This window comes from Macrobrachium rosenbergii, chromosome 56, assembly GCF_040412425.1.
Source record: "Macrobrachium rosenbergii isolate ZJJX-2024 chromosome 56, ASM4041242v1, whole genome shotgun sequence".
Taxonomy (NCBI): Eukaryota; Metazoa; Arthropoda; class Malacostraca; order Decapoda; family Palaemonidae; genus Macrobrachium; species Macrobrachium rosenbergii.
This window is the reverse complement of record NC_089796.1, coordinates 30756516-30771454: the sequence shown is the minus strand read 5'-3', so window position 1 is coordinate 30771454 and position 14939 is coordinate 30756516. Positions and strand designations below refer to the sequence as shown.

The window sequence follows — 14939 nt, the reverse complement described above, 5'->3', positions numbered from 1 at the left end:
ACAATATAAAACTTGACGATAAGCTGCCAAGACGAACTTGTAAAAGTGATTATATACCCTTTATGAAATATGGAAATTAAAGCTAGGACCAACATCTTACGTTTTGAAGACTACCTGATTGGAGTCTCAGGATAGTTAGCGGAATAAGGACGAAGTCATCCTCGGCCCCCAACCCCAACTTGTCATTCCCCTTCTACTGATCCTTCCATAACTACTTTAGGCATTCTGCCCTCTTCCATTCTAACCACATGCCCTGCACCACGTATCCTCTGAGATCTTATATAACTAGTTATTAGCGGTTGTCTGGTTTAATCTTTTATTTCTTCGTTGTGTCTTCTTCTCCTCCAGTCACCTTCATTTATATCTCAAATGGGACCTCTTGTTCTATGCAAAATGTCGTTTTAAAAAACCAATAGCCTCTGTTCTCGACGTTTAGTCAGCTTCCAGGTCTCACAACCATATAGTGCTACTGACCATATAATGGCGTTGTATTTTTTTTTTTTTTATTTGGTAGACCTTGTGATGTTTCTTCTCTTTAAAAGATGTTATAGACTGAAACAGTGTCTATTCCCTATGTAATTCTAGCCAAAACCCCCTCTCTCCATCTCATTTCTGGATGTTAACATACTTCCGAAATAATCAAATTCCCTCACATTCTTGATCGCTACCTTATTTTGTTGTTGTTGTGGTTTTTGGTTGTTCTTAGACAGTCTCATCACTTTGATTTTACTTTCAGTGATCTCTAGTACCCCTCCGGCAGCAGTTTCTTTGAATGCTATGTACAAATTTTCTATATTTTGTATCTGTATGTACGGAATCAACATCATCTGCAAATGCAAGGACGCGGGCATTTGGATCTCTCAAGATGACCCCACCCTCACTTTCTCGATACTCTGCATTATTTTCTCTAAAACTTGATCAAACCTGTTTTAAGTCGATGCCGCTCCTTAAGTCTAAATACCTTGTTAATTTCCAATTTAGTTAAATTACGATAGTTTTTATATGATCAAACAAATAAACAAATCATTATAAAGTGGATAAAATTTCATGCATCTTAATCTATTTGATCAATAAAGGCGTCAAACTATGCGAAACCTTTCGGAGAGGATGTTTCACGTAAACATTCGCTGCCAGGGACACTGAGGGGGATAAAGTCTTTCCAAAGAATAAACCGAAAGGAGGAATCACAGAATATAACTTGTACCATATATGCCCAGTGATGCGTTTGCGCAACACTAAACTTGTGTCTGTAAGTTTCAACTTGCACGCCACAGGCTTACCGGTTTTTTCTTTCTGTTGTCATCAGTTGATAGAGAGAGAGTTTAACAGAAGGATGTACGGTGAACTGCTGAAACAAACTGTATAACAAGTGAATTACAGTGATTCAAAATTCAGTGTAATTTTCGTCTACCATGTCTTCGAGAAATAATGAGTATATATGAGAAATGCAACATATTTATAGATAAATAAGATTATGTCCTTATTAACAGATTGTCCCTTTATTAGCGCAAGAAATTTGTGTTTTAGAATGTATTCTGATGTTCAAAATATGTTCCGAAAATCTCATTTTTATTGTGATGCGTTCACGCAACACTGGGCATCCCATGTCTCACTGATGTTGAATATTCCACATATATTTCCCCCAGTATATTGCGTTTTAAAACGTTATATTTACATGTTTGCCTAAGGATCACCATAAATATACATACACACACATACATACATACATGCACACACATATATATATATATATATATATATATATATATATATATATATATATATATATATATATATATATATATATATATATATATATATATATATATATATAACCAAATATGTATTTATATATACATATATAATATTTACATAAAAGCTATATAGAGCCTATAAAAGTATATATATATATATATACTGTATTCATTCAGTCTTATACACAAACTCAGATAAGATATATCATTGCAGATTTTTTTAAAATCAGCTCAAAGATATAAATTAATAAATTATATTTTTTCATTCATGACAGAAGTCTAAGATATATAGGTAATATTTGAATATATATATATATATATATATATATATATATATATATATATATATATATATATATATATATATATATATATATATATATATATATATATATAGGTAAAATCCACAAAGGAAACAGAAACAATGGAGTATATATGAGGCCTTTCGACACTTACGTCCTTTACTTTGCTGACTGAAGAAATATAAAGTAAGTTTACAAAGAAAGCTCATATAAATGAAAGATGGGGATTATAGGAAACATTATTTTGTACCTGGAATCCAATACAATTGAAGAATTAGTAGAACTGCCAAAACAGGTTAAATATTTAAGAGGTTTTATAATATGGATTAGGATCAACCGTTCAGAAGCAGGGACATGACAATTAAAAGATTATATAGGGTCGTGGCTACCACCCAAAAATATTAGTACAAATAATTATCTTTTGCAAGATGAACATTTTTACAAATAACAAATTATATTAAACATACGGATATATAGAAAATATATATCAATATAACTAACTTATAATTAAGTCAGTGATTTTATGTTTTAGGTCATTCTTGAACATTTTTCTAATACAGGGGTCCAAATAATACATATAAGGCTAATGTATATAAAATTACAGCTGGAAGACAATTTTTCGAAAATAAACTCATGAATATTACGATGATTTTCCTAAAAATAATGAGTGACTTGATTATATGATCCGGAATCTAACATTGGAAAAATTTTGAAGACAATATAAAACTTGACGATAAGCTGAAGATAATACTTGTAAAAGTGACATTATCCATATTTCTTTAGAAATATGGAAAGATGAAGATTCAGGACCAACAGGATGATGTTAAACAAGACTACCTGAGCTCAAATGAGTCTCAGGCTCTTTTTAGTTAGGAGAAAGGACAAAAGTCAAATAAGAAAACCCTAAAAAAAAACTTGTCAAAGTGAGGCACCCTTCTACTGATCCTTCCATAACTACTTTTTTTTTTAGGCCATCATTCTGCCTTTTCCATTCGAACCTGAAATACATGCCCTGCACCACGATCCTCTGAGATCTTCTAACTATTAACTAGTCATTATGCAGTTGTCTGGTTTAATCAGTTTGTTTATCTTGTTGTGTGAAAATATTTATTCTCCTCCAGTCATCCGCATTTATATCTCAAATGGGACTCATTGTTCTATCCAAAATGTTCGTTTGAAAAACCAATAGAGGTATTTCTCGACGTTTAGTCAGATAATACAGATCTCACAACGATAAGTTTGCAAAGTACTGCCCATATTTTGGCATTCTAAATAATTTTTATTTTCCTTGGTAGACTTTGTGATATTTCTTCTCTTTAAAAGATGTTATAGATGAGTCCATGTCTATTCATATAATTTGGAAAACACCCAACTCTCCAGTTCATTTCTGGATGTTAGCCCATACGATGGGTTTATAAAATAATCGGCTTGCACTCCATTAGGTTATGCCTTTCCTTCTTTTGTTTTGTTGTGGTTTTTGGAAATAAACCAAAGAAGTCTCATCACTTTGATTTTACTTTCAGTGATTCTAAACATTCTTGACACACTTCTTTGAATATCCATGTAAAATTTTCTTTATTTTGTAACTGTATGTACCGGAATCAAATCATCTGCAAATCAAAGGAAGAGGGCATGGATCTCCCAAGATGACCTAAGAGCCAACAGAGTTGAAAATTCCTCGATATCTGCATTATTTTTCTAAAAGTTGCCAAAGAGGTCAAACCTGTTTTAGAGTCGATGATTCTCAAATTGTAAGATCTAAACACCTTGTTAATTTCAATTTAGTTAAATTAGCGATGGAACGTTTTTATATGAAATCAAACAAATAAACAAAAATTAAAAAGAATAAAATTTCATGCATCTTAATCTATTTGATCAATACGCAACATTGTCAAACTATGCCCAGTGAAACGTTTGGCAAGAGGATGTTTCACATAAATTAAACATTCGCTTGCCAGGGACATTGAGGGGATAAAAAAGTAACCTTATCAAAGAATAAAAACCGAAAGGAGGAATCACAAGAATATACCTTTTCTGGGCATATATGGGTTAAAGTGAGGGGGGAGAGGGAGGTTGGTGTCTGGGGAGTTTTACGACAGGACAGGACGTCAAGGGGGTTCGCGAGCTACAAGAACACTCCGGTGGGAGGATGTTTTACGGGAGGAGCAGCAGTCTGAAAGTGTTTCCCGGTGGTCTTGCTGAAAGGGGAGGGACGGCATATGGGCTGAGAAGTCATCCTGATCTTCTTGAGCCTTTTGCATTGAGTGAACTGACAGGTTATCTCTTTTTCCTTATCATTTTACAATACTTGACAGAGATTTTACAATTCGCTTCTTAAGAACATAATTCCTAATTTGTACGTGATATTGCTACGAAATTTTACCGGTAAAATATCATGTGACATTTTTATGAATCGTCAAATGAACAATGTTTTCAGTTTTCTGTAAAAGAAAACTATTGTGCAGCTTTGTCTGTCCGCCCTCAGATCTTAAAAACTACCAAGCCTAAAGGGCTGCAAGATGGCATGTTAATCATTCACCCTCTAATCATCAAACATACGAAATTGCAGCCCTCTAGCCTCAGTAGTTTTTATTTTATTTACGGTTAAAGTTAGCCATAATCGTGTGTCTAGCAACGATATAGGACATGCCACCACCGGACGGTGGTTAAAGCTTCATGGGCCGCGGCTCATACAGCGAAAGATAAATCTATTTTCAGTGGCCTTGATTATACGCTGTACAGAAAATTCGATTGCGCCGTTTGATGAACTATTTGTAAACTCTTAATCACGATGTCAGATTCCTAATTTAATTTGATTTTGCATTTTATAATAAATTAGTTTTCCATAATTCAACTCTGCTTTATGGTGCAATTACTGACTGGTATCACTTCACCATTGTAATTCATTAGAGAAGTTTCCTCTCTTTTGCTTCCATCCCCCAGCTAGCATCCCTCAGCATCATCAAATTTTTGTTTTTTGTTCCTTTTTATTTGTAGTGGCTTATGAACTGGTACCACAGCTTCGATCTCTAATTCATGAGGGGGTTTACGAAGAAACCATCACATGTCGTGCTTGAACAGATTAGGAACTCAAGAATGAAATCACTCTCTCGGTTCCGAGGAGAGTGAATGTTTGCCTAGATCGTGTCGAATGAGCACAGACTCGAGTCTCTTAATAACTTTTTTAAGGATCTTCCTAGTCGTAATTTATATGGCTACTGACGATACAGTCATAAACGGGTTCTTCCAATAGAACAGAATAGAAATGGGCTCCTATCAATAATATTTAGGGAACTAAATCGCCCTCTCCCATAAATTCCATCTAAAGGAAGAATGAAAGTGTAAGAAAAGAAAGAGGGACAGCTCAGTTTGGATGAATAGAATAACATAAACCTCTCAATGGAAATTCTGTGCCAGAATCAACATTCATCGGTTTATTAACCCTGACACATTTATAACCTTTTAGTAAATGCAACTTGAAAACATAAGACAAAATAAAAAAAAAATTTTGAACTCTGAAATATCTTGCTCGACGTGGAAACATAAACAATGACATTTAAAAATGGACTTCAAAAAGCGTAAGCTGTCTGTCCTTTTGTCCTTCCACAGGTTTCCTCAGAGGGTCATATTTGCTAACAAACTGTGAGGGTGAAAAAACAAAACAACAGTCACTGCAACATTCATCTCTGAACAACTAGACCAATGACGAACCCTTATTGGTAGAGGGCCCAGCAATTCTAGTGACAATGTTCCCTGCATGCAGGCTTGAAAGCTGATTTAAGATTTTAGCACTAGTGTAAAACACAACCTGTGTCACCACTCTAAAGTCTGGGCTCAATACACGAGAGAGCCAGTTCCAAGATGATGACCTAAAAAATTGTTATCGTATGATTACCCTTCGTAACAGGCTATAAAGTAGAGCCTTTGCTCTGATTATAGGCTTTTGAGTTTAAGGATTTAAAAACAAAAGTAACTATAGAACTTTGGTCTGATTTTAGTGGTGTTCGTGACAAATAATTTAATTTCAACCACTTTATTTTAAATATTTCCAATACTATAACTAGTGCTACTTTATGACCAGATGGCATCATTTCCAATCAATCAAAGACTGAAAGAAGATTTGAAACGCAAAAGGGAAGATGATTAAAGAGATTAAGAAGTAATCTTTAGATAACTGACATATGAAACGTGACAGGCGAAATCATGTTTAGCCAGTGGAATGAAGCACGATGACCATTCGTGTGTTTGGTTTACGAATCCAAAAATGCAAAATAGCCTGATAGGGAAAAGAGGCACTCCATGAAAGTGGTGCACTTAAAATATATTAAAATATATATCTGAAGTTCTAGAGGTGAGATTATATTTCAACAGAATGATTTCCGTACTCTACATAGTTTCTTCAGTACTACTGCAGCATGATACATAACTTTAGCTTGACTTCAAGCATTAAATCAGCCAGCCTTTCTAAAATCCAAACTCCCAGAATAATCTTGAGGCAGAAATTGATTCCATAATAGCTTAAGCAAAATGGATATAATGTACGGGTTTATGACTATACTTGAAGGCGATACATTTGAGTCAGAGATTACCAGTTGTGGTTTAAGTCATGAGAAGGTTTTCCAGACAGTGATCAGATGGTTAAGAAGCTGGCGATCAAGTGCATCTGCAATGGCAACACTTACTGAAATAGCCGAAAGCCATACGAACATACTCCTTTTTTTATGAAATACTGGAGTTGAGAGGTTAAGAATGACAAACAAATTTGGAAATATAAAAATTTGAAATAATACATGCTGCAGCATTCTCTCTCTCTCTCTCTCTCTCTCTCTCTCTCTCTCTCTCTCTCTCTCTCTCTCCTTCCTTCTATCCAAACTGGCAATGCCTTTAGTGCTTAAAAAAAGGCAATCGTTGTTTCCACACCATTGTTAACACCTGCATGGAGGATTAGCCCTCTATGCTGTAAAATTCCATTACTTTAGCCTCATCAAATATCTACAGGCGAATAGCATCAGTGCTCGTGCACATGTCCCTTTGTAATGATTCTCACGGAAATGATAGCTCGCACAATTTAAAGTTTTTGCTCCCCATAATGCATTAATATTATATCAAAATTATTCTTCTACTTATTTTTATTATTATGCACAACTGCTACTTCCCCTAAGGTACCATTTAATTAAGAGTAACGAGACGTGAAAACGTCAGCTGAAAAAACAAAGACGAGAGATGTTAAAAACAAAGATTATTGTATTATGTATTATATATATATATTTTATAAATATATATATATATATAATATATATATATATATATTATATATATATATTATATATATATATATATATATATATATATATATATATATATATATATATATATATATATATATATATATATATATATATATATATATATATATATATATATATATATATATATGTGTGTGTATGTGTGTGTGTGTGTGTGTGTGTGTGTATGGATTCCAGATTCCAGTCGAAGATATATAAAGGCATCCAGCAGGGTCCATAAAACACATAAAAAAGGCCATAATTTATTCATACGAGACGTTTCGCACATGTACTATGCGCATCTTCAATCTGCAAATATAAAAATTTTGTTAAAATTTACAAAAAACTATTTTAAAAAGATAAAGTTAAGAGGAAAAAATTATTTGCAAAAAATAAAATTAATATAACTTGAAACGTATACAGTAAAAAGAAACCAGTGCTCAACAAACCATTCAAAGGAGAAGGAGAAGAACGAATGACCACGACCTGACCCCATACCTACGACTTCAGTTATGCTAGATAAAGAGGAGAAGCGGAAACGTTGGAGTTCAAAGACGGAACAAGCCGTTTGATGTATAAGGACTCAAGGGTGGTTAGGTAATCACCATGGCTTGTTCCACCAATAATAGAGAAATGTTTTTTTTATTTATTTCGATTTTACATATGGAGGCATGGTTCTTTATATTAGAAAATTCTGGTTTACTCATTTTCTGACCTGTTCTAAAACTGTATCCCGCATGGCTACAATATCTCACCTGCAGTAACCTACGGCAAGATCATACATAGATACCGGGACATCCCGGGCACTTGAATTTATAATGTTAGATCTCATGAAGGTCTGCAGTTTGTCCCTGTAGCCAAAGAATACACCGATCTTGAGTGGATTGACTGGAATAAATTGTATCTTAAGGCAGCCAAATTCCTGTTCAATTATTTGTTTAAGTTTGGCTGAAAACTTGTTGTCAAAAATAAATGGGATTGTTGCATATATATTTTTCTTTAAGATATTATAAGAGGGTGTCGGAATAGAGAAGTGTTGTGGCAGCAGTCTGTTAATGACTTTAAAAACCGAATTTTCAGGATAGGAGTTCTCTAAGAAAAATTTGACTAAAAATAAAATCTCATTATGAAAAAGAGACCAACTCGAAGAATAACGAAGAGCCCTATAAACTAAAGCGTATATGGAAAATAGTTTAAAGTTCTTAAAACATGAACTATAGAAGTTATTAGCAAGTCCAGTGTATGTTTTTCTTCTATACACAGAGGTAGTAAATTCACCATTGTCTCTGCTTACACTGATATCTAAAGAAGGTAAAGAGTTGTTGCTTTCTTTTTCCATGGTAAAGGTTACATTTTGATGTCGCTTATTAATATGGTCCAGAAACATCTCTCAATGCCAAGGTTACTTGAATAACGCAAATGTGGCATCAACATATCGTCTATAATAGACAGGTTTACACATATCCGGACAGTTAGTTAAAAAGGTTCTTCTGAAAAAGCCATAAAAATATTAGCAAGCACAGATCCCAATGGGGAGCCCATGGCAACTCCATCAACCTGAATGAAACCATCAGCATTATTTTAGACAAGATTTTTTTATGACGATCATGTACTTTTTCATGGTTTTAACAGACAACTTTTTAAGACGTTTCTTGAGCTTGCTGTACAAGACTCAGTGTTTGTTTTTAATGGTCAGCTCTTTTCGCAGGTCGATGGAGTTGCCATGGGCTCCCCATTGGGACCGGGGCTTGCTAATATCATTACTTAAAATTTCCTGTACTAGGATTTAAGGTCTTGTAGTGACAAGCGTATCCAAAAAGCGCGAGGAATTCGAGAAGTTAAAAGGGCTTTGTGACAATTACAGTTACATATGCATCTGTTAAAAAGTGACCAGTAGATTTTTATATACAGCATATATATATATATATATATATATATATATATATATATATATATATATATATATATATATATATATATATATATATAAAATATAAATGGTTACTTTTTTACTGGATACATATGAAATTGCAATACAATGCCATTTTAACTTTTGAATTATGTGCATATATATTATTTTAACTATTCGAATTATGAGCATTTTATATATATATATATATATATATATATATATATATATATATATATATATATATATATATATATATATATATATATATATATATATATATATATATATATATATATATATATATATATATATATATATATATATATATATATATATATATATATATATATATATATATATATATATATATATATATATATATATATATATATATATATATATATATATATATATTGTTTTATAATTTTATATATATATATATATCTTATAGATAAATATATATATATATATATATATATATAATTATATATACATAAAAACTGGACTCTGGCCTTAAAGGACAGCTAAAATTACCAACAAAAAACTTGAGGACAAAATATGGCTGAAGGTCTACTTCAAGGGGGAGTGATTAGATAAACTCTGGAGTTTAACTTAATTCATTATATTTACAAAAGAAAACACATCAGAAGACTGGTAGTGTAATTCTGGGGTAATGAGGCGTGAGCAAATGACGGATAATTTTCTGGAGGGAAAAACATTGATAGCAAAGTAGTGAGGGCCGCTACGCACACAAGATGATACACAGATCCACAGCTGATTACTCCTAACCTTTCTTTAGGAGCTGAAGGGTCAGTGAGAGAGAGGGCAAATGAGTTAGTTCACAATGAAAGTTACTTTTGGGTACTGCCAGCCACGTGTTGGAAATAGGCAGTTTTAATGGAGCAAGGGACAGAGGTATGTTCTCCGTGGCCACTGATACAGTTCTAAGGGTGAGCTTCTCTCTCCAAGGCCCTTTATGGATTCTGAAGTTATGTCTCCTAGATGGCGTTGTGATCGCTCTGCCCATGTGGAAATACAGGCAGCATGGCTCTGATTTCAAAATGGCAGAAAGCACGTGTTCAGCCCACCAGCTGACCTGCCGGGCGACGATTAGCTCTGATCGGGTCTGCACCTGGAATTAAAGGATCTCCAACAGCATTTTGAACAAGAAAGTCAGTGGTGAGAGAGGTTTTAGAGGCGAATTTGCCTACAATGAATCATACTATAGTCTCCCTAGCGTACTTGGTCAAAAGGGCAGCCCCCAAACTCTTTACAGCGATGACATATCTCTAATCCTAAGTTACTCGTGGATTGTGGATACCCCTTTCTTCCTAAGACCTTGACCTGGTATAATCCTCTTTGGTATTTCCTGGTTTTGTTTCTCTTGTAAACAACCGAGTTTAGTGTTAACTCCTCTTTTAGAAATGTTATTATCATAAATAAAGATATGTGATCATAAATTAAATGAAATTCAAATATTAACTATCACCAGGTGACTGACTCTCTCCCTCCTTTAAATGTCAATTCATAATTTTGGACGGCTGTATTTTTTCGGATCACTTCCAGTAATTATTAGGCTCCTTTGTCTTCTTTTAATCAATAAAGTTTTTCTTTCGTTTCTCTGTTTTTTTTATTGCACTTGACGTATTGCCGAGGTTGTTTCATGATTGCACAAATGTCATTTAAAAAATAATTTCTGTGCATTAGAAATGCTCTCTCTCTCTCTCTCTCTCTCTCTCTCTTCTCTCTCTCTTCCTCCAGATTTCTTTTATTTTTGGATATAAGTATAGTATTTATTATTTTTCATTGTTTTATGCTATAGTTTTGCTATGCTTTATTATTTTATTTGAAGTTACATTGGTCTACCTTTAGGAATCCACTCATACAAAGCATCTTAAGCAGTGAGGCAAGAAGATCTAAATTGTGGGAAAGATGTGATAATAAGGCTTCTACTCCTTAAATGACTTTTTCTCTACTTTTGCAATTATGAAGAGTCATCTCCAGAATCTGTCATTATTATTATTATTATTATTTATTATTATTATTATTATTATTATTATTATTATTATTATTATTATTATTATTATTATTATTATATTTTTACGTTTCTTGTTATTATTGGTATTTTTACTTTTTATTATTACTGTGACTAATATCATTGCAGAGTTTTGCAATTTTCAATATTCGTATTTAGCCTTCTGGATCTGAGATCTATAATCACCTAAGGTCCCCAGCTGGAAGTTAATCGTCTGTAATCTGTATTTTTTATTGTTATCACTTTCATTTTTTTTCTATTATTCTCCATATAATTACTGTCATTACCGTTGTTAGGAATTCTATTTTTTTCTACTTTGTCAGCACCTGTGTGGATACTGCCCATAATATTTTTATTATGTTACCTTATGTATCTAGATTGTGTGTCTTGTATTCGTATATTCCATGTATATGGCCCTGAGCCGAAAAAAATATTATTATTATTATTATTATTATTATTATTATTATTATTATTATTATTATTATTATTATTATTATTTGAAGGGAGTAGACTCTCTTTTAAACAGGTCTTATTAAAAAGGATGGCTGTATTATGTGAATTTATCTTATATAGTGTCTTTTCTATCTTCCTTATGATTCGCTTTTCAGGCTCAGCGATGTTAGTCAGCAACTGGCCGATATTCATGTTGGAAAAGGATAGTGTGTGGAATATGGGAAGTCTTTTATTAAAATATCCAATCAGAAATCGTTCGTCTGGATTCAGGTTCTATTTTAGGTACCATCGACATGTTTCGACCAGCTCGTCGGTCATCCTCTGGACGTGGTTGCAGAAGGTCTGAAGAAACGAGGTGCTCGGGTTGGTATTTATAGGGGGGTCTTGATCGGTGCTGAATTATGATTGGCTGCCCGGGCCATGAACCCTCGGGCGGAGCCTATTTTCCCAGGTCGATGTGCGAGCGGCGTTGTAGTGGTGGGGATGAATGGAAGAATTTCGATCCTACGATGCCGAATTTTGATTCGCACGTTCGCTATGGGGATCGCTTCGGTGCATGTCTTCTGGCTGCCGTGGGGAGGAGAAATGTTTCCTGCGTAATTATTGAGGGTTGGTTTCTCCTTCCCAATGTGCAGTGCTTCCAAGAGGTGGTCGGTAGTTCGGTCAATTATTTCGATGTTCGTGATTATGTTTTTTCTTCCTATTCTCTGGTTATGGATGGTCCTGGCATGATTAAAGATAGCCCCATTTGGGCATGGCAGGAAATCCTCTTGGAGAAACGCATGATAGTCATACCGATGTAAGAACCGAGGCATCCTCGGAAGGGGCATGAGTACCGGTATACCACGTTGGTTTTCTTCAAGGGGTCCTGGTGAGGGGGGCTTGGGTTGTTACGCATAACCAGGCTGCTCGTCTTCTTGCTCTTAAAATAAATAACCAGATGTATATTCTTGTTGGAGTCAACAGGGCTGACATTATTTTCGATGATGTTTTTGAGGGCGCGTTCGTCTTCTTTATATTTACAGTGAAATTGTCCTTTATAGAAGAGCTCTATGCATTCAGGGGCATCGGGGTGAGGCTCCTGACGGTACCATCTATCGATGTTCACCTTGATAGACTCTTCTATATTCCGGTTTGGGTGTCCATTGTCGACGAGGGTCTGGGTTACACGTTCTATTTCTCCGTGTGTGTCGTTCCAGGAGGAGTAGTGTGAGAGGGCCCTCCTGACGTAGGAGCTGGTGGTGGAGCGCTTATACCTCTCGGGGCACTCGCTCGCCCCGTTCATACACATGCCCAGGTTCATGCATTTCGTGTAGACCCTCGTAGAGAAAGAGGCCTCTCTCTGTTCCACAAGGACGTCAAGGAAGGGGAGGCAGCGGTTTTGGCTCTGCTCGATCGTGAAACTGAGGCAGCTATGGTTGTGGAATGCACGCCTCAGGTTTTCGATCTCTTACGAATTGGCGCTGATGAAGGTATCGTCGATGTAGTTCACGTACATTCTTGGTTGGTGTATATCTTCGAATACCCTTTGCTCAGCAGTGTCCATATAGAAATTGGCGAAGAGGACTCCGAGGGGAGAACCCGTCGCTACCCCATCGATCTGGGTGTACATATGGCCACGATGGTTGGAGAAAGGAGCCTTTTTGGTGCAGATTTCCAGGAGGGCGCAGAGGGCATGCTCAGGGATGTTCAGGGATGGGGTGGTGGGGTCCCTATACACACAGTCCAAGATCATTTGGATGGTCTCATCGACAGGGTCGTTGGTAAAGAGGGACTCCACATCCATCGAAGCAATACAGCCTTCGTGGGGCGCCGCTCTTAAGGCCTCCAGGAACTCTACTGATGACTTCAGACTGTGGCTGCTTGGGACATAAGGGGTAAGGATGGTATTTAGCTTCTTAGCCAACTGGTATGTCGGGGCAGGAATCTGACTGATGATTGGGCGCAGGGGTTTACCTTGCTTATGCGTCTTGATGTCCCCGTAGATGTACCCCAGGTCATAGTCCCCTGTGATTGGTGGTAGGTGAAGGGCATTAGAGGCGACGTTGACCGTCTCTATGATCCTGTTCGCCTCCCGCCTGATCTCATCGACGGGGTTCTTAGTAAGTCTTTGGAATTTGGTACTGTCCGCCAGGATATTGTCCAACTTCCGATGGTAGTCCTCGGTCTTTATGAGGATGAAAGCAGCGGTCTTGTCGGCCCTACGAACGGTGATGTCATCTTTCTCCCTCAACTGCTTGGCCGCCTCCCTCAGGCGCCGGTCGATGATGTTACTCTTGTAGTCGCCCTGGTAGGTAAGGGCCTCAGCCAACAGGAGGGGTTGAAGGGCATCCATCGTTCAGAGGTTGCCAAGGTCCTCTTGTCTTCGGATATTATCCATGAGATACTCGATCTCAAGGCACTTGTCCAGGGGCCTCGGCTGGGTGATGTAGTGGCAGTTAAGTCCCACCTTCAGGATTTCATCTTCTTCGGGAGTCGGAGTATATGATGTGAGATTTATATATCCCTCTTTCTCTTGCGGGAGGCGTAGCTTGCCCCCGTTGAGGGCGATCAGTTTCTTGGTGATGGTCCTCATTTTTTTCTCCGCATCTTTCTCTTCCAAGCGACGTAGGCACTTGATGATGTCACTGTAGTGCCCTCACCCATGAAGGGTGTTGTTTGCTCTTTCATCCTCTTCTGAGGCACTCGAAGGGGCTGCTTCAGGGTTGCTGCTGCGTCGGCTGAGGTCCGCCCACTCGGAGTACAAGTTTTTCTTCTCCTCGACGAGTGTGGCCCTCTCTCTCTCTTTGAACGACAACTGCCGCTGCAGTAAAGTCCTTCTGAAGCTTCTCGTGCTTGGTTCTCGCTGGGCGGTGGGGTCATGCAGCCGAAGGGAAGTATATGAAGGGAGTAGACTCTCTTTTAAACAGGTCTCATTAAAAAGGATGGCTGTATTATGCGAATTTATCTTATATAGTGTCTTTTCTATCTTCCTTATGATTCGCTTTTCAGGCTCAGTGATGTTAGTCAGCAACTGGCCGATATTCATGTTGGAAAAGGATAGTGTGCGGAATATGGGAAGTCTTTTATTAAAATATCCAATCAGAAATCGTTCGTCTGGATTCAGGTTCTATTTTAGGTACCGTCGACATGTTTCGACCAGCTCGTTGGTCATCCTCTGGACGTGGTTGCAGAAAGTCTGAAGAAATGAGGTGCTCG

The 14939-nt window shown here is 36.3% G+C and overlaps 1 protein-coding gene across 1 annotated transcript in view; it reads right to left on the bottom strand.

Moving 5' to 3' along the window:
* Positions 1 to 14076, bottom strand: part of LOC136836145 (uncharacterized) — a 16454-nt gene extending 2378 nt beyond the window's left edge. The window contains exon 1 of the mRNA XM_067100142.1: positions 13196 to 14076. Within this exon, the coding sequence (XP_066956243.1) occupies positions 13196 to 14076 (881 nt within the window). The remainder of the gene's footprint in view (positions 1 to 13195) is intronic.
* Positions 14077 to 14939: the final 863 nt, after the last annotated feature.